General features: G+C 54.2%; 1 protein-coding gene across 1 annotated transcript in view; it reads right to left on the bottom strand.

The window, feature by feature from the left end:
- FAM53B (family with sequence similarity 53 member B) overlaps positions 1 to 18,566 on the bottom strand; it is a gene marked incomplete at its 3' end in the record, with an annotated part of 74,118 nt that overhangs the window by 49,827 nt on the left and 5,725 nt on the right. Inside the window, exons 2-3 of the mRNA XM_082853989.1 lie at positions 15,922 to 15,976; positions 1,442 to 2,220 (exon numbers count right to left, since the gene is read on the bottom strand). Coding sequence (XP_082710115.1) covers positions 1,442 to 2,220; positions 15,922 to 15,976 — 834 coding nt within the window. The remainder of the gene's footprint in view (positions 1 to 1,441; positions 2,221 to 15,921; positions 15,977 to 18,566) is intronic.

The raw sequence follows: 18,566 nt of genomic DNA, 5'->3' as shown, positions 1-18,566 counted from the left end.
AGCCTTTTTATTACCTATTTACATTTCTCCAGGAAGGAAAATTCCACCTGCCTGTCCAACTTGAATGAATGTGTTTGATCGTTGTCTAGCTTGGACACCCCTGGAGAGGCGCTGGGAGGAAGGGAAACTGACCATGAAGGCAGGGCCTGGGCTCTTGGACAAAGGTGGCCAGAAAGGCTGGACTCAGGGGTCAGGTGGGTGGTCTAGACCAGAGATACCTGCCCCTCTTCTTTTGGGGGGACCTCTAGGCTTGGAGGGAGAACTAGAGGAGAAGGAAACGCCATAAACAGAAGCTGTATTTTCATTCTGAAATGAAAGGAGGCCCGGCTGAAAAAGCAGCACTGGCCACTGAAGGAAGGCAGTGGTGCCCGCCTGGGAAGGGGTGGACACGACAAGCCTGCCTGCACAGACGTGGCCGTACGCTCACGAGCGAGGCCAACCTCTCAGCGCCAAGCTAGTCCCCACTCCCTCAAGCCCAGCCGTGACAGATGCTCACATAACAAGACTAGAAAAGATAATGCTCAAACCGTGGCTCTGAGCACCCGAGGAACCCCTGGACACAGAAGCTAGAGTGCCGCGTTCTACCCACCACATCCATCTGTCCTCGAGTGGACAGGTGGTCACAAGGACCAAGCCTGCTCCCTGGGCCTCACTGTCACGCTCTGATCCTTGGGACTCCACAGTGAGAACCAAACGCAGGCAGCCCTCAGGCTTGGAGGCTGTCCTGATGATGGTGTCTTAACTCCAAGTTCATCTCATTCAAACCCATACCCAAGATCGGTGTTAGCACGAGGCAGGGCTCTGAGACTCAGAGGATAAAGCACAAGCGACAGGGGTGTGTGGCCAGAGGCCTCGCCTACAGCGAACAGCAAGGATGATTACACAGGTGGCACAGAGCAGAGTGATCACAATTTCTGGATGGTCTCACACTGTTGGCAGTTGAATCAAAAGAATAAGCGCCTCCCCCCATTTCTCGTTCTTTAAAACTAACACCCACGGCCCTGATCTCAGGATCAACATGATCTGAGTGACACTGAATCCCGGCCTGTGCCAGCAGTTCCTACGGCGGCTGCAGGGCTGGGCCCCTGGGAGAGGCTCCAGAGAAGTACCAGGAGGGGGACCACCAGTGTCTGGTGACGCTGGACTGCCCGATGCCCCGCCTCTCGCCATCTGTCTGCTCCTGTACCGCTAGCACGTGTGCAGAGGGAAAGAGCATTTCTGATTTTAAATGGAAAGAAATAGATGTTTAAAAACAAAAAAAGGGGGGCTTGATTTCATCTTTCACTGTACAGAATTTTTAAAATGAGGAAATTAACCCACTTCCTGGGCATTTCTGACACTGGCACCCTGCAGTTGCCCGGGACGGGCCAGGAGCCGTGGAGGCTCCGATGAGCACCTGGGTGCTTCTGCAGCATCTTCCAGCACCTTCTGGGGCTCTTACCTGCGCCATCTTTGCCAGGTCCAGGGAGGGCCTCTGCTCCTGTGCCTCCTCGGGGCGACGCCGCTTAACGCCGACCTTCTTGTCGTTAAGGACACACGGCTGGGAGCGGCTGCGGGAGAGCCCACTGGAGCGTCTGGCCAGCTCCGGCGTCGAGGCAGGGGTGCTGCTGGCTGAGGGGGGACAGTACTCCGCAAAGGAGAACTGCTCGTGCGAGCAGGAGAGGGACCGTTGCATGTCCAGTCGGGCCCCGCCCATGGGGCTCGGGTCGGGGCCCCAGATGTCGCCTGCCTGTCTGCAGGTGGCCGAGCCCGGCGTCCCCTGGCAGGGCTGACCGCCAGATCGGTGGTGAAGTCCCGCCTGGTCGTAGGGCGAGGAGAGCACGTTGGCGCGGGACGGGAGGCTGAAGCTGGAGCTCCTCTGCATGGTGCTGAAGCCGTTGGAGTAGCGCTGGACGCTGCCCCCGCTGTAACAGCGCCTCTTTTCAACAGGAGTCCAGACTTTGGACCCCAAGGGCCTCCACGATGTTCGGCAGCTGGACATCTCGTCGGAGAATGACAGCGACCGGCACTGGCGCTTGCTGGGGGGCGCTGAGGGGTTCCCGCTGTGGTCACTGAGGCTGAGGTCTTTGATCAGGTTGGTGACCGCGCAGGCAGTCGCGGCCTCCCGGCGCCACAGAGCGCGGTCCTGACACTTGTCGGGCAGGCGCTCCCAGATGCCGGCGCTTGGCTGGTCGACCTGAAGAGGGTACTTCCTGTCCAGGTCTCGCCATCTGTCATTTTCTGGTTCGTAAATGACAAAGAGAAACAGGATTGGAGAAGGCCTTCGCGCCAGCCCTCTATCTCCTCACCAAGAACCCGTCTTAAACAGGATGTTAGAGCCAGAAAGGCCCTTAAAAGCCATCCAGTCCAACCTCGCTTTACAGATGAGAAACTGAGGCTCAGAGAGGGGACATGAGTCCCACGGTGCTGAGTCAGAAGCAGGGCAAGGTCTAGGATCCAGGCAGCCCCCAGGACTCCTGAGACGGTTTCCTTTCCAACATACCGTACTGCCTCCCAGGAAAGTCCAAAGCACTACTGTTCACCCCAAAGGCTTCTCATTTTCTAGAAGGGAAACTGACTTGCCTCACCCCTGCCCTGGCCGGCAGCAGAGTGGGGGCAACGTGTCTGTTACGTCCCATCTTAGGGCTCTGCTGCTCTGGGGCTGGGACTCGACGCCCTGGTGGGAAGACCACAACCAAAGATGAGTCTATCAGAACTTCAGAGGGGCTGGAGGTGCTGCCAGGTTAGTGCATCTGAACTCCATCTTCAAAACACTTGCCGACAATAGAAACTGGGTATTTCATGGATTTACATCCCCTCCACCAAAATGTTCCACAACCAGCATTAGCTGCCAGTCACTGAGGACTTTCCTTGTGTTCACTTGCTCTCTGGCTGAAATCGAGGACAAAGTGGCTAAAATCTATAGAAGTAAGTCTCGGGCTGCAGAGACGTAAGGGTACAATTTCAACTTACACATTCGGGTCTCTCCATGAATGCACGGATAAACAAGCTAACCCTGCTAGGAAATGCGGACTTTTGCACTTGAACCCTTACTTTAGAGAAATATTCAAGAACTATTTGTTATTTTTCTACTATGGAATCAGGCACTGTGCTGAGAATTTTAGGAGAACAACCTTGACACAGTTCTTGTATTCAAGTTCACAATACAAAAGCAAAGTTAAGAAATACGCTGTGCTGCCAGGGGTCAAACATGCTACCATATTTCTATGTTTTTCTAATCTACACATATTTACAACCTGTGCAAATGTGAATATGGAGAAAAGTATGACCGAGTCAGTCAGTAGAAGGAGAGAAGTAAAATCTGAAATGACTTTCAGCAGCTATTTCACACACACTGATTCTCAGCACTGCAATCAGTTACTGCGCATCCACCGTGGGTGGTGTAACCCGGCACAGTGCCCTGCACGGCTACCACTGCTGCCCAGATGGGGAGACCCAGGCTTGGGGGGGTTGAGTAAGTGGCCCCAAGCCACACACCTAACAAGTAACGAGATGCAAGCCCAGGCTGACCCAACCCAAAGCCCTTTGCTCTTTTCGCTACACTGCAGCACTGAGGGAACCACAAGGCAGTCTGACCTTGGCCCTGCCCTCAAGGAGTTTACTAGTCGTTCAGGATGAGGCATCACTCAGAAAATTGTGACGTCCTTGCTCCAGGCAGCAAGGACTGTAGGACCATCTTCTCTACCAGTGGCCACTTCTCAAAGGGCCCCGAGAGACACACCTGAGGGACTCACTCCATGCTGAGTGCCACAAGCAGCAACTACTGGACAGGTTCAAAGGGAATGACCAGTGAGGCCCAAAGGGAGCTTCACGAGCCAAAGGAAAAGCCAAATCAGGGCTAAATGTGACGCTCCTTCCTCCAGGGCACCCTGTGCACCCATAAGACGCAGAGCCTGAGGCGCTGGGACCCTGGACAGGGGACATGGAAGGAATCGTCCAGAGGCTGTTCCCACAGGAGGGCCTTAGAAGCTGGAGAGACAGGAGAGAGATCTGCCAAGTTAGGCCAGCTGGGAACAAAGCAGGACTGACGTTAAACGTCCAGTTCATCTCATCCCTGAAATCTGCCTGGGCCCTGATACGCGGCAAGTCTCGATAAGTGTTCCTGTAACTTAATCATTACTAAAAACTGACAAATCATTACCAAAAATTATCTTTTTGCAAATAGCATTTATGTTGTTCAAAACAGGTCCTCACTACCTACCCCTCCTCAAATATTCACCATTCTTTTTTTTTTTTTTTTTTTTTTTGGCCACACCGTGCAGTACGTGGGATCTTAGTTCCCCAACCAGGGATCAAACCCGCGCCCCCTGCAGCGGGAGCACAGAATCTTACGCACTGGACCGCCAGGGAAGTCCCTCACCATTCTTTTAAAAGAGTTTCAATTTGACATTTGTCAGCAGTCGAAAGTTCAGTAAACTAATACTAGAGTCAAATTTTAAAAAATACAGACTAACCTTGACTGAGTCACGACCATCTCTGGTTTAGAAGAAGAAAAGTTATCCTCAGAAACAAGTGAAGATTTATGTATGACGATGTTCTTCAAAATGATATGAGTGATGGCAAAATGGTAAACACACCTAAAACGTCCTATAGTAGGGGGCTAGTTAAATAAAGTACCGAGGAATACCATGGAGCATGAAAAAATCAGTTTCAAAGAATATTAATGATGTGGAGAAATGTTAATGATGCAATACTAAGCGTAAAGAAAGGATACAAAACTGCAGAGACGGCGTGATTCCTATTTAGTAAAATACCTATGTTATATATATGGGAAGATAGAAAGGAAATAAACGAAAATGTTCACGGTTGACTGGCAGAGAGCTGGCTGATTTTTCTCATTTTTGTCTCCCTGGAGCTTCTACGTTTTCTATAAGGACAAATGCGTGGAGGACCAGGGCCTAGGACCCCACCCGCCTCTGCGTTTGCTCCTTTGGTCTTTTAGGAAGTTCCCATCAAACAACGCTCGCCACCGACTCCCCTTTTGGGACAAGGCATTGAGGTGCCACATGGGCCACAAATGTGGTCGATGAGGAAGGAACCAAGGACCACACCGAGGGCAGTGAGGGCCCCCAAGATGGCGCCACAGTGGCCCCAACTTAAGGAGCCTAGAGCCCACGGGAGACGGTCCCTGTCCCAGGCCTTGGGAAACCTGGGAAATTTAAAAGAGATTGGTCCTATCCTCAGAAGATACCACTTTCTGTTGCATTTTTCTTTCACTGCCCTGGAGTTTTCCCCATCTATAGGGAGATCGTGAGACAAAGGGCAAGTGGGAGCCAGTTAAGCATGAACGTCCTGTCTCTCCAGTGGCTACCTTGTGATCTTGGTGCTTCCTGACTCGGGCCTCCCTACTCCAGTCCCATTTCCTTTCTGCCCCCAGAGAACTTTCTGAGGCCCACACATGTCATGGGCCCCGTCTACTCGTGGTCTCCCCAGTAGGCCCTGTGCTACCAGGCACGCCGGACTTCCTGTGACAGCAGAAGTCAGACAAGAGTCAGGGAGAGCCAAGATCATCCTTGAAAACCCCTGAAACAGCCCATAAAGCCCACTCCTCCTGGTTTTGTGTACAAAGCCCTGAAGAGTACATAAAACTAAAGTTTTAATCAATCGACTGCAGGAATGAGCACAGGTGACATCTCTGTGCAGAGGGGTGTGCATTCAACTTGTTTTGCGGTTTAACTATCAAATCCCCAGTGGGAACTGGGGTTGGATGGCTAACTCTCGCGTGCTCCTACCTGCCTACAGGAACTACCTGTCTCTGTTCTGAAGAGTAAGCCTCTATTGACCTTAATACATAGATGTCTTTGTCGTAGGGAGGAGTAAAAGAGTCAGTTCTCAACTCAATCCACCGGTTAAATGCAGGTACAGCACTACCGACCGCCATGGACCTGCAGCTTCCCCTCCCACGTGAGTTCTTCCATGTTTTCACACCTTTGCAGAGACCTGCACCAGTCTCTTACTTCCCATTGCAGAGCCAACTCAAACATCACCTCCTCTGCAGATACGCCCTCTCATACAAGCCCTCGGGCACCTGCAGCTCTTTGCCTAGACTTTCAATCACATGGCTCACATTAACTGAACTTTAATGATCTGTTTACGTGTCTACGTCATCTATTGAGCTAGAAGTTCTGGAGCACAGTCCCAGCATGACTCTCCTGTGCCCAGTACACAGCTTGGCACACAGCAGACCTCAGCCGGTGGTGGGTGGAAGAAGGAGGGTATGACGAAGAGCAGATAAAAGCTACAGAGCAGACCATGGTGTTCACTTGGTCTCGCTTATCCTCTGTCCCTGGCACAGGTAACCGTTCCTTGGCCAGGCAGGTCCAACCTGGGCTGTGCCTTGAACTCCCCACCCCACCGCGGCCAGGGATGGTTGTGTATGAACTAGCCAGGGCCCTGGCTGGCACCGCAATAGCTAAGATACTTTGAAAACACGAAGCCCTGCCCGACACCGAGCACTGCTACTGTGTGTCAACACCAGCCAGGTGGCCACTTGTTCTGTCTGCGGAGCAGATAATATTTTAATTGTTTCTATCTTTATCGCTTCAAGAAGTAAAATATAAGAAAAGTAAAAACAATCGAGGCTATGTTTAGCCCTTGTGTTTTCCCCCTTCGCTCAGGGAACAGAAGCCGATTTGTTGGGTCAGGTCACCAGACAAAAGAAACAGGAATAGAAGCTAATTTTTCATGGCAAACCGCCCTGAGCATTAGGCCCAACGTCATGGTGTACAAAAGGCCTCGGTTCGGCTCCAAGGAGAGGATACCGGACACCCCCGCCCCTCCATTCAATACCACTTCTGCACAAACAACTATAACTCTTCCAGAGGTGACAGTGGCCGTGGACGTGGGGATTCCACTGAGCAGGGCTCACTTGGTGCGGTGGGAAGGGTGTGGACTTGGGTTCGAGCCTCAGCTCTGCAAGGGACTTAATTAATCTCTCAGAGCCTCAGTTTCTTCATCTATAAAACGAGGGGAGTGGTGATAACCACCCTGCAGAGCTATTCTGAGAGCTAACAGTTGCCTCGCACAGGGCCTGCGAGGACGGAACAGGCTCTCGAGACGGCAGCCGTGATTGTGACCACACCGCAGGAGGCTCGGGCAGTGGAGCCTCGGCCCTGCTGCAACCGGGGACCCATCTCTGTGGGGTCTGGTTGGAACGGGAACCTGGACGCTCTGCACGAGGATGTCTCAAAGTGTGGTTTCAGGACCACCTGCAGGGGCATCCTCTGGGCTGTTAAAATGCAGATTCACAGGCCCGGGTTCTGATACACAGAATCTCTAGGGGTAGAAGCCTGCATTTTAATAAACTCCCCAGGTTATTTTAACACGAAGTTGTTGAGAACCGCTGCTCCGGACTGCAGGCTACACAGGGGCCTGGGTTCTCAAACACCTCTGCGGCAGTCCAGTCAGACCATCCAGACACACCAGGAAGCTTCTGCAGGGCTGACCATCCCAGTCTCCAAAAATCTGCATTTAGAACGTCACTGAACACTGGTGTTCTGGTGTTTGTTTTGTTTGGGGCCAACAACAGAAGGTAGAATTACGGAGAAGGGTGACTCTGCCCTTCAAGTTCCTCAAGGTCCCTTTTCACAGGAGGGGGTGGGGACCCCGAGCTGCACAGCACGTTCTGGATGGAGGGCCAGTGGGAAAGGCCCGAGAGGCCCACCATTCACGTGAAGGGGATAGCGTGAGCCCCCCTCCCGCCGAGACACACCGTGGCCTAGAGCTTCTCAGGGAGGTTCCCGGCACCACGCCTCCAGCAGATGGGGCACAGCCCCGGGACACAGGCACCGGCCACTCAGGCTCTCGGCGAGACCCCTGCCTTCAACCCTCAGGGGCAGCTCCAGTTCCTTCACTTCCCTGCCGAGCTTGCCCTCACAAGGCTGAGGTCGCACACAGGAGCGGCATAAGCGCACACGGCGCTCCTCCTACGGATGTGGGGCAAACTACGCAAAACACACGAGCCACGTAAGCATCTAGCTCTCTCGCAGATGGCCTGACTAGGTGGCCTCCACGGTGTCTGTCCAAGCTGAGGCGCCACGACTGAGCCGGACACTCCCCGAGGCCGACGGGCACACACGTGGGGACGGGAGCTCAGATCCCCCAGCCGCATCACAGGCTTTGGTCCTGAAACCACCCCATGACTAAGGAGAGCAGAAGGCTGCTGCGTGCACAGATCCAGAGCTCAAAGAAAGAAAACACCCGGAGGAACACAAATAGCATCTGACCTCAGATGTTCTTGTTTCCATTTCTGCCCTTAAACTTGAAGGGAGATTCCCAGGGGCCCAGGTTCTGAGTGGACTACAGGCCTTCTTGCGTTCAAAAGACAGAAGAGATTTACAGCCTTGGATATCTTTATCCTGTGTTTAGAGGCTGCCTTATGGTGACATAACCACAGCAGAATGTGGTTTCTAGAAAAGGTTAAACACCTGAAGCACAGATCCGAGGTACAGAAGGTTCTTGCCGCCGCCCAGGCTGGGGCAGCAGGCCTCAGTCAGATCAAGGTCGGCTGACTCATTCCTGGATTTCACACCTGTCTATTGTGCTGACACCAGTCTCCTGCCCTGCCCTGCCCTGCCCTGTGGGTTGGGCTGTGCTAACTTGGTCTCAGGGCTGCAAGGACTCTATGCTTGATTTGGGGGTAGAAGCTCACCAACCCTTTCAAGGGGAAACTCAAGAGAATTGAGGTGTCTCTCTGAAACCAGCTTTATTAAACCGGTCTTATGAAAAGAACACAGGTGGAAAGACATAAAGGGCAATGACATGAGCTATCTGTCAATGGCGGCATCTACTTTTAAATGAACTTTTAGAGGCCCCGGCCCACGGGTGCGCCTCTTTCCCTGTATCACCAGAATGAAGACTCAATTCAGAGCTGTGTCAGAAAGAAAAGGTTCCTGGGCTCTGCCCACCTAAGCTTCAGCCTCTGGTTGTGCCCCCTCACCTGCAATAAATCATAAAATGTCAGCGGCGTTTTGGGCTCAGGGACAACAACAGCACAGGATGCCAAGCTCCTCGGCCAAGGCCTGAGGACAAGGGACAAGGATGGCTGGAGATAACTAACGCTCCACTGGTCCCACCAAGTGGAAGGCTGGCTCAAGGGGCGCTGGGACATGCCCGAGAGGCTGGTGGGTTCGGAGTGGCTACCGGGGGCCCTGCCATCACCAGCCAGGTTGGGGTGGTGCACGGCAGCTGCCACTGCTTCTGGGAAGTCTTTGCTCTCACAAAAAGAGGCCCAGTGGGACCCCCAGACAGTACAGAGGTGCAAATAAAACCCCCCAGACTGGCCACTGGGAGCGCGGGCCTCAGCCTCCCAATCTGTAGGAGGAAGTGCGGACTAGGGCCCTGTGACGGCCCCTTTCAGCTCTGAATGGACCTCCTGCTCCATCCCCGACCTCTAGAAATATGCTGGGAAAAGCTAATGGCAACAAAAACTCTGAAGAGACAGAAAGGCTGGTTTCATCCCTCTCCGTCAGATTCCCACCCCGGCTGTGGGTGTGCACACAGCGTGCTGCCTGCGATTCATCTCTAAACCGATGTGTGCAGCAAAGCTGGGCGCCATTATACAGACAGAAAACTGACAGCTGGCAGAACTTTTCAGGAAACTGTCGATAAATTCACATTCACTGTTAATTAACTGACACCCCATTGGGATCCTTGCTGAAGTTGGGGAAAAGCGTGAGCACATATCCCAAGCACAATACTCGTCTTGTGGGGTGCCACAGCGCTCCCCGTGTGACTGGTGGGGAAACTGAACTTCAAGACAGCATCACGTCTCACCTATGGACACACAGCCAGCAAACAGCGGCCGTGCTCTTGCAGTTGGGCCAGGCTGCCTCCTAACGACCATTTCTGCACGTGGAAGGCAACCTGGCGATGCACCACACTGAGGGTGCCCAAGGCCGGTCCGGCAGCTGCCAGCCCCTGTCCTCTGGCAACTCTGGGGCCCCTCTCCAGCCCATGTCAGACCAGCACGGGTGAGAAGGCAGCCTGGGAGGCTCCCTTTTCACTGTAAACAGCCATCACGTGCCAACTACACTTTGCACCTACTTCCATTCTATACATTATTCCAGAAACACTGTCTGAAACAAATAAATGGTGCAAGGAAAAACTGAAAGCACTCCGTATGGACAAACCTTACACTATTTTAGAGATGGAAAGATCACACCCATGACCACAATAAATAAAAATAGTCATTAAAAGTAAGTTTTTAAAAATCATGCATGGGGGCTTCCCCGGTGGCGCAGTGGTTAAGAATCCACCTGCCAATGCAGGGGACACGGGTTCAAGCCTTGGTCTGGGAAGATCCCACATGCCGTGGAGCAACTAAGCCCGTGCGCCACAACTACTGAGCCTGCGCTCTAGAGCCCGCACGCAGCAATGAAGACCTAACGCGGCCAAAAAAAAAATCATGCATATGCACTTTTGTATATGGATATACTAGCCTATTTTGGTTAATAATCAGTTTCTTATAGGAGACCCTGGTCCAGCGATGATATGCAGCATGGCCATCTCTGAGAGACGGAAAAAGCCACAGAGACCAGAAATTCTGGCTTTGTTATCACTGTTGTTCATTTTGTTTCAGTCATGTGTGTGTTTGTTCTCGGAAACCTGAAATGCTCAGTCTCTGAATGCTGGCTTTTTCCTGCACGGTGCAATCACATCCCACTTTCAGTGACAAACAGTGGTGGAGTGAAAAGACCAAAAGCTACCAAATCTCGAAGTGATATCTTTTCAACCTGCACAGCTCAACACAGCCAAATGATTTACCCTGTAGAAATTAGTACAGAGGGTGCCCCAGGGAGAAACCCTTTTATGCACAGAGCAGACTTTAACAGCCATGTAATTAAACAAAGAAAATAAGGGCTTATAATTAAAATGCTGCAAACGTGAACCGGAGTGGCACAAGCGGGGCTGCTATGATATTTTTACAATTCCTTTTTATACATCATGTATGATCCTTCTGCTCAAGTTTCCTCTATGTTCTTTGCCTGTGAAGTAATTTACATTAATAAATAATTTATTACCATAACTCCTGAAGTAATTATGGGTTTCCGCCCAATTTTCTTTTTTTTTTTTAGCATCTGAATTGTTTTGTTTTCTGTCCACTGACTTGTATTTACACAACTTTTCCCAGTGGCCTTTTGGATAATTGGTGTCTCATGCACTTTCTCACGTTATTTGATTTCCGGTCTTCTCCTGGCCTGAGCGAGGAGGAAAATGGAGTGTGTAGTGTCCAGTGTCCCTGCAACACGGAACTCATTCAAGGGGTGCAATTAGCCAAGGCGAGGGTGGTGAGTGGAGGCCCCTCTCACCACCCCCCACCGCCACTTGCCCTGTTTCACCAAAAGAGATTCAACTAGTACACGTGTGACCCTGGGTTAGCGTGAAGAAGCATCTCCCACGGCAAACGCTGGAGGAGCCGGAGGGAGGGAGCCGCGCGCTGAGGCTGCCCGGGCAGCCCCCGCCTTCCCCAGCACTGAAAGGTTCTCTTGGGAGCAGCCAGGCCCCTGTCCACACCCACTAGAAATCATGGCCAGGAATGGGGGCTGGCTCGCCGCTCAGGCCAGCTAACCAGTGGGCGGGCCACACCCATGAAACTGCCACCTGACCAAGGTTTCCTGTGTCAAGAACGCAATAACCGGGCAGACATGGCTCTTCCCCAGAGAAGCTGGTTACAGAGGAAATTCCAGTTCAGCACAGGTGTGCTGAGGACGGTCTGGGAGGTGAGAAAAGAAACCAAGAGGCACAGCACCGTCTCTGCTAGAAGGGGCCCTGAGGTAACCAGGCTAGGCGGGCAGCCTGATGATGGGCACCCAGCCCCGGCCTGCCAGTGGCCTGGCTCCACTCTGCCCTGCTTCTCTCATCCACACTTCACACTGCCTCTGTCCCCCCACAGCCCCACTTTGGAAAAGCACAAAACCACTTCTTTGTATGAAGTCCCCAAACTTGGGACAAGGGGCGGGGGCAGGGCGGACAAAGTTGGGGAGGGGCCTGTAATCCAGCTCACAGTAACTGAGCATGAAGTACTTCAAAACAAAACATTGTTGTGAGGGCCAATTATATTAGTAAAGCATTTTATCTCAGTGGGTGCAGAGGAGGCTGAGTTACTTGCAAGGGTGGTTTTTTAAGAGGAAGCAAACAGGCACTCCCTACCCGAATACACTTGCCTGGTTTTTCTTAAGAACATTATGAAACTCTAACTCATCCTGGTGTCCAGCTAGGACTCTTGCATGGGGGCTTAGGAGGGAAATGCCCCGAGTCACAGGGCCAAGCTGTCCCCAGCTCTTACGGGAGAATTCCACTGATCAGGGCCAGAACATGAGTCCTTTTTCTTCAGGAGACAGGCAGGGGGGTTTGGTGATTATAATACTATGATTTTCTTTCTTTTTTTTTGGCTGCATTGGGTCTTCATTGCTGTTCACAGGCTTTCTCTAGTTACAGCAAGCAGGGGCTACTCTTCTTTGTGGTACACGGGCTTCTCATTGCAGTGGCTTCTCTTGTTGCAGAGCATGGGCTCTAGGCGCGTGGACTCAGTAGCTGTGGCTCAGGGGCACAGTAGTTGCCGCACGTGGGCCCTTGAGTGCACAGGCTTTGGCAGTTGTGGCGCGTGGACTCAGTAGTTGTGGCTTGCAGGCTCTAGAGCGCAGGCTCAGTAGTTGTGGGGCACGGGCTCAGTTGCTCCGTGGCATGTGGGATCTTCCCCGACCAGGGCTCGAACCCATGTCCCCTGCATTGGCCGGCGGATTCTTAACCGCTGCACCACCAGGGAAGTCCCAGTGCTATGATGTGTTATCTTTGCTGAGCATTGACCATCCCAGGAAGGGCCCAAAACCCTCTGGAAAAGTCTGGCTCGACCCACTGGGTGTCCTCTTCCCTGCTACGGAAAAGCAGGCACAGCTAGGATGAAGTCTCACTGCTACTCAGGTCACAGGGCGAGGCCACACCTCGAGTCCCAGGTTCACTGGCTGGAGCAGCCACCGGAGTCTCCACGAGCACACCGCCTGGAAGGCCTTGGACCACTGACTTTCCCGCCTCAGCAAGTGCAGGAAAGGGATGGAGGTGGGAGGGGCTGAGCCGGCACCTCCTGGGTGCCACCGTCTCTTTAAATCCCACAAACACCTGCCACGTACCCGATGGGGAAAGTGAGGCTCAGGAAGACGCGCTACCCGCCTACAGTGCCAAGGGCCCGCTTCAGGCGCGAATCGTGGAAGTCGGCCTAATCCAAGGGAATCCACTGCTCCCTGGCCTTCCTCCTCCGCCAGATAGAAACCCCCTTGAGGGCAGGGGCTGATTCGCTCTATCCCCGCCCCAAGCGCCTGACACAGAGTAGGTATTCAATAAATACCTACCAGAACAAGCCACTGAAACGAACTGTGGTGAACTTTTCTAAAAGCCCTGGTAGTGCGTGCTGTCAGGTGGGTTGGGGTCTCCCGAACCAAGAAGGGGCTGAGAACAGAAAGATGAGCATGTGGGAGAGAGAGAAACTGAGGAGAGGGTGGGGGTAACTGTGCAGACCCCACAGAGTGGCTGCCCCACTGCCCCTCCACTGCCTGGCAGTGCCCTAGTGCCAGCCAGCAGAGCAGGAGGGGGACAGACCCCACGGAAGGGAAGAGCCCGAGGGCGAGGGGAGCACTGCAAAGCCCTTCCTGAAGAGCCACCCGGCAACAAGAGCCCGGAGGAGCAGCGGCACAGGCCATCCTGGAAACCCCGGCCAGAGATGGGCCCCCCCCCCCCACGCCCGCCAGCGAAAAGCAGGCCTCTGGGCTCTGCGGGCTCAGACCAGCTCTGCTGGGAATCTGGGAAAAGGCCTCTCCCCACACGCCTCTGCCTTGGTCCCTGGGCCTGAGCATCTTCCCCTGCAAGGGCGACTCTCACTCACACCCCCTCCCCAAGGAGACCAAGGCAGTCCCTTTGGGCATGGAGGCCCCCTGCAGGAGCAGGATTCTCACTTTAGGCCTCAGCCTTCTCCACCTATTGTGTATGGAGCTCACGCTGTGCCAACTTCCTTACAAATGTCTCAGAGTGCTCGAGGCGCGCCCAACGAGGCACGTGCTGTCCTAACAGCCATTTTACAGATGAGAAAACTGAGGCTTAGAAAAGGTAAATAGTTCAGAGTGACTATGCGAGTGCCAACACCACCATCACGAACCCACAGGAGCTCCAACTTATTCGGACGCACTTGTAGCAAAGGCCAAGGAAGCCCGACGCACGACACGGCCTTGATATAAAGACCAACATCTCCACAGTCCAGGTCACTAGTCTGGCCCAATTCAGAGCTGACGTCCTGGCTGGGCTGAGGGGTTGGCGTGCCCAGGAGCCCCTCTCTCCTTCCTGGACACGACAGAGGAAGGCAGCCCAGCCACAGCTCAACTGTGAGTCTGACCAGGAAGCAGGCAATGAGGCAGGCTTCTGGGCCACGTGGATGGGTCGCTGAGGTTTGTCGCAAGCCGTTAACCATCACCGAGGTGTTCAGTCGAGCCCCATGTGGGGACAGCCTCAGAAGTGTGTCACACGGGTAAACCAAGGCCAGGTAAGCTCCCTGTTTCCACTTCCTCTGGGCGGCAGCACCAAGAGGGCCACCCGGGGCTCTGCCATAGAGCTGTGGCTCATGAGTGAGAAGAAAACAATCCTCACCCACTCCGGGTCCAACTCTACCCACCTCATGAGGCCTCAGTTTCCCCAGATGTGAGTGGGCGCTCCTGCCCGCCCCCTGAAGCAGCTGCAGAGTCCAGGAGGTCCTGCATGTGAGGCGTGTGGCACAGTGCCATGCTCACTGTGACACCCCCAGCACCACCCCTAGCACCACCCCCATCACCCACCTACGGGAACTGAGTCTAAGAAGAAACCGCCGTGCCCAGAGGCAAAGGGCCGAGACAAAAGGCAACGGAGACTTTACATAGTCCTGCGGAGACAAACTTGAAACCCGAAAGAGAGGACCCACCGTGGAAGCCTGGTTTACAGAAACTCATCTGGCGAGGTGTCTCCGCAGGGGGCAGGAGCCCAGGGGAGAGTGCGCAAGGAGAGACTGCCCGACCAACCGGAGCAGAGAGAGATCAATGCAGTCAATACAGTCCTCTTTTTGGCCCCCTTATACAAACGGTAATTAACACTCGCGTGGGAACAGGGTACCGAGGCAACCTTTCTGGAAAGCATGTCAGAAATAGGAAGCAAGAGCCTTAAAAATGAAAATGTTCCCGCTCTCCAGCCACTCTACTCCATACCTGGGAACGATCCTAAGGAACAATCCAAAAGGTAGAGCAAGATTCAGACACTGAGTCACCGTTAAACAGAAAACAGAACGGTCCTTCTACCCAACTACCAAGAAACAGTTACATCGTTAAACACATTTTGAATCATCCACACAATGCAGTACCACAGCCTCATTAAAGTGCATGGAATGGGCAACTGTAGCGCTGCGGGGAAACGGTGGTAATTATTACTAAGCGAAAAAAGCGGAAAAAACATTTTGTAAATAATTTTGTACAGTCGCATGTTCGTCATGGACTTGGCTATGTAAAAAATGCAATGGACATAAACTACACCAAAATATTAACAGTAGTTGTAACTGTGTGTTGGGGCTGTGAGAGATTTTTATTTTATACGTTACACTATGGTGCATTTTCTGAATTAAAATAAAATGAACATGATTACTTTAATAATCAGACAGAAACTCTCAGTATCACTGTTGGAGATTAGATTCGTAAACCACACACCAGCACCCGGCCCCTCAGTCAGCCGCAGCAGCCCCTGCACCACTCGAGCACAGCTGAGACCGGAACAGTTCAAACACACAGAAGAGAGTCCCCACGGCTGCTCCTTGTGCCTGTGTCCCGCAAGTGCTTTTAGCGTCTCACCTGGAGCACTCAGGCCCTGGTGGAAGGGCTAGAGAAGGACTGACCGTTCACAGCCACCTTGGTTACTCACCCATAATTCCACAAGAGAAAAGTGTCGGTCCTTGACTCATCTTCTTTGGCGTGTGCTGAAAACAACCAGAAAAGCTATCACTCTTCAAGTCATAAGAAGCACGTTTGCACATGACCCTGCACTGATCCCTTGCTAAAGTCACAATTAAAGGGGTAATGTCAGATTAGGGAAAGGAGAAAAAAAAGTATTAAAAGAGACATCTGCCCGTAATTAGGTCTGGGCTCTCTGTCCGGAGCCTTCGGTGAGTTATGGAGTCCATCAAGTTAATGGGCTTTAAAAACACACAAGAGAGACCCGTGACTTCTGACACTAGGGGATTTTTCCATGTCAGTGATATGGAGGAGGGTGCAGAAGGAGCTGTGATGTGAACGGTTCACCCAGCTGAGCTGGAGACAGGCCTCCCCACAACCCAGGCTAGGAGGACAGGGGACCTCTTCCTGTCCATGGTGACAGGAAGAACCTTGAGTGAAGGGCCACCTCCAGAGCCCTCCCTTCGAGACACAAGGAGAACACCTCTTCCGTCTCTGTGAAGAAGCAACGGGTAAAGCTCAGGAGTGTGGCCCTGGCTCTGCAGGCTGCTGGGCAGCCAGGAGGCCCCCCGAGGCATCCTGACGAACTGAAACAGAAACTCAAAGGTTATGTTTGGCCTCAACACACAGCTACCGCTTTGGCCTCCTCGGCACCGCATTTCCACAGTGGTGTCCCTGTCTAACGTGAACACTGCGCATCTGCTCTCTAACCCCACACCTAGCCTCAGCTGAACACTATGATCATCGGGTGAAAAGCCAGTGAGGCCTAGAAGAACCCCAAGCCCAGGCACCTGCTCCACGGCTACACAGCAACCCGAGCGTGGACCATTCCAGGGGCTCCTTGTGCTGGCCGAGGCCCAGGTCAAGAGGCCTGTTCTGACCTCTGATGAGGAGGACACCATCTATGCCCGTCGGGGCCCCGGGAAGAAGGGTCTCACTCATTCCTGCCTTCCTTCCTTCCTCCACTCATTCAGCAAGTATGTACCGGTAACTCGTTACGTGCAGGCTGTGCTGGGGTTGAGCGTGCGATGGTGAAAGAAGCTCTCGGCTCCAGAGGGGTCAGCGGTCACAGAGGGCTCTAGCTTCTGAGAGGAGCCCCAAGTGACAGGGACGCACAAGGCTACCAGTCCAAGAAGTGGGCAGAGAGCCAGGCCCTGGCTCTTTCAGGCCTGGAAGGAGGACGGGGTGCTGACCAGGAACACCCGGCCCACCCAGATAAGAGGGTAGCCACTGTCTGGCAGCAGCTGCCCCACCCCTGTCCTCAGCTGCCCGAGTCAGGGACCTTTGCCCTTGGTCAGCAATGTGCTCATCCATCAGGTTATCAAGGGTCCGTCCTGACCAGTCTGGAACACGGAGGTGAAGGACGCCCGCCTCAGCCCTAAGGAAGCTCACACGTCACAGATGCCACAGTCACACAAACCCCTGAGCTACAGAGAGTGGGACTGGAGGGAGATGGGTCAGGCCGTGGGTGCTGGGGTGCTGGAGGTCAGGGCTGGCTTCCGGGGGGGCAAACAAAGCTGCTTCTAAAGGACCAGAAGGAACTTAACGGGCCGGGGGGGAAGGCGGGCAGGGCCGCCCTCCTCCAGTCCCCCTTCTTGGGTTTAAAACAACCTTATGTGTTCAGGATAGGTCCCCCTCCTGGAGTCCTCCCGGGGAAATATCTGGAAACAGTTACAGACGGCTGCCTCTGCCTCCCTCCCAGCTCACACCAAAGTCACTGAAGGGAGAGCAGGTGACAGACACTCAGAGCCCTGCCTCCGGGCAGCGCCACCTGCGGAAGCCAGACAGGCCCCACGGCCCAGAGAAGGTTCAGAGAGAGAGAAGCTGGGCCTGGCTGGTGCCACAGGCTTGGCTGTTCGAGGGAAGCGGCCCCGATGCTGCAGGAGCCCCAGCACAAAGTAGACACCCTCCGGGAAGCACAGACCCCGCCCCTCCCCACCCCACCGCCGCGCCTGGTGGCGAGGGCAGCCACCCAGGCTGGGAGCCCACAGACGCCCAAACCAGGACCGGGCCAGGGCAAGCAGGAGGGCGCGAGGCACAGGGGCCGCGTGTCGCTGCACTGGGGCCACCGAGGAAGGCCTGGGTTTACAGACACGGCGGGAAGCAAACTGACTGCTGACAGTCAGGGGGGCACTGCTCACCGGCCCCTCCTCCCCGCCAAGCCGCCGTGCTCCAGACAGAGGGGCAGCTGGGAGCCCTCCCAGGAATGGGGGCCGGTGAGTGGGCGCCAGAGATGCTGGGAGGGTCTGTGGCCAGGGACGGGAGCCACCGGGCCAGCGCGCAGGGCTCCCCCGCCCTCACTCACTCACTCATTCATTCACTTAGCGAGGACCTATCCGTGTTTGCCGCAGACGCGCTCGCCAGGCTGGAGAACACACGCTCGGAACGACTGCTTCTCATGCCCCACGCCACCCGGCTCGAGCCTCCGCCGAGGGACCAAACGAACCCCCGACCTGGTCCCCACCCTGCGCCCCGGCCCGTCCTCCATCCTCCATCCTCCACACAGACCCACGGGGACCAGGCCACGTGGCTGCTCTGCTCACAACCCTCCAACCACTCCCCACGGCAACCGGGATGAAACACGGCTGCGCCCCCCCTCTCCGCAGCCCACCAGAG

Source organism: Leucopleurus acutus (genome assembly GCF_964270905.1).
Source record: "Leucopleurus acutus genome assembly, chromosome: 14".
In the NCBI taxonomy this organism is placed as follows: Eukaryota; Metazoa; Chordata; class Mammalia; order Artiodactyla; family Delphinidae; genus Leucopleurus; species Leucopleurus acutus.
This window is presented reverse-complemented; position numbering and strand designations above follow the sequence as displayed.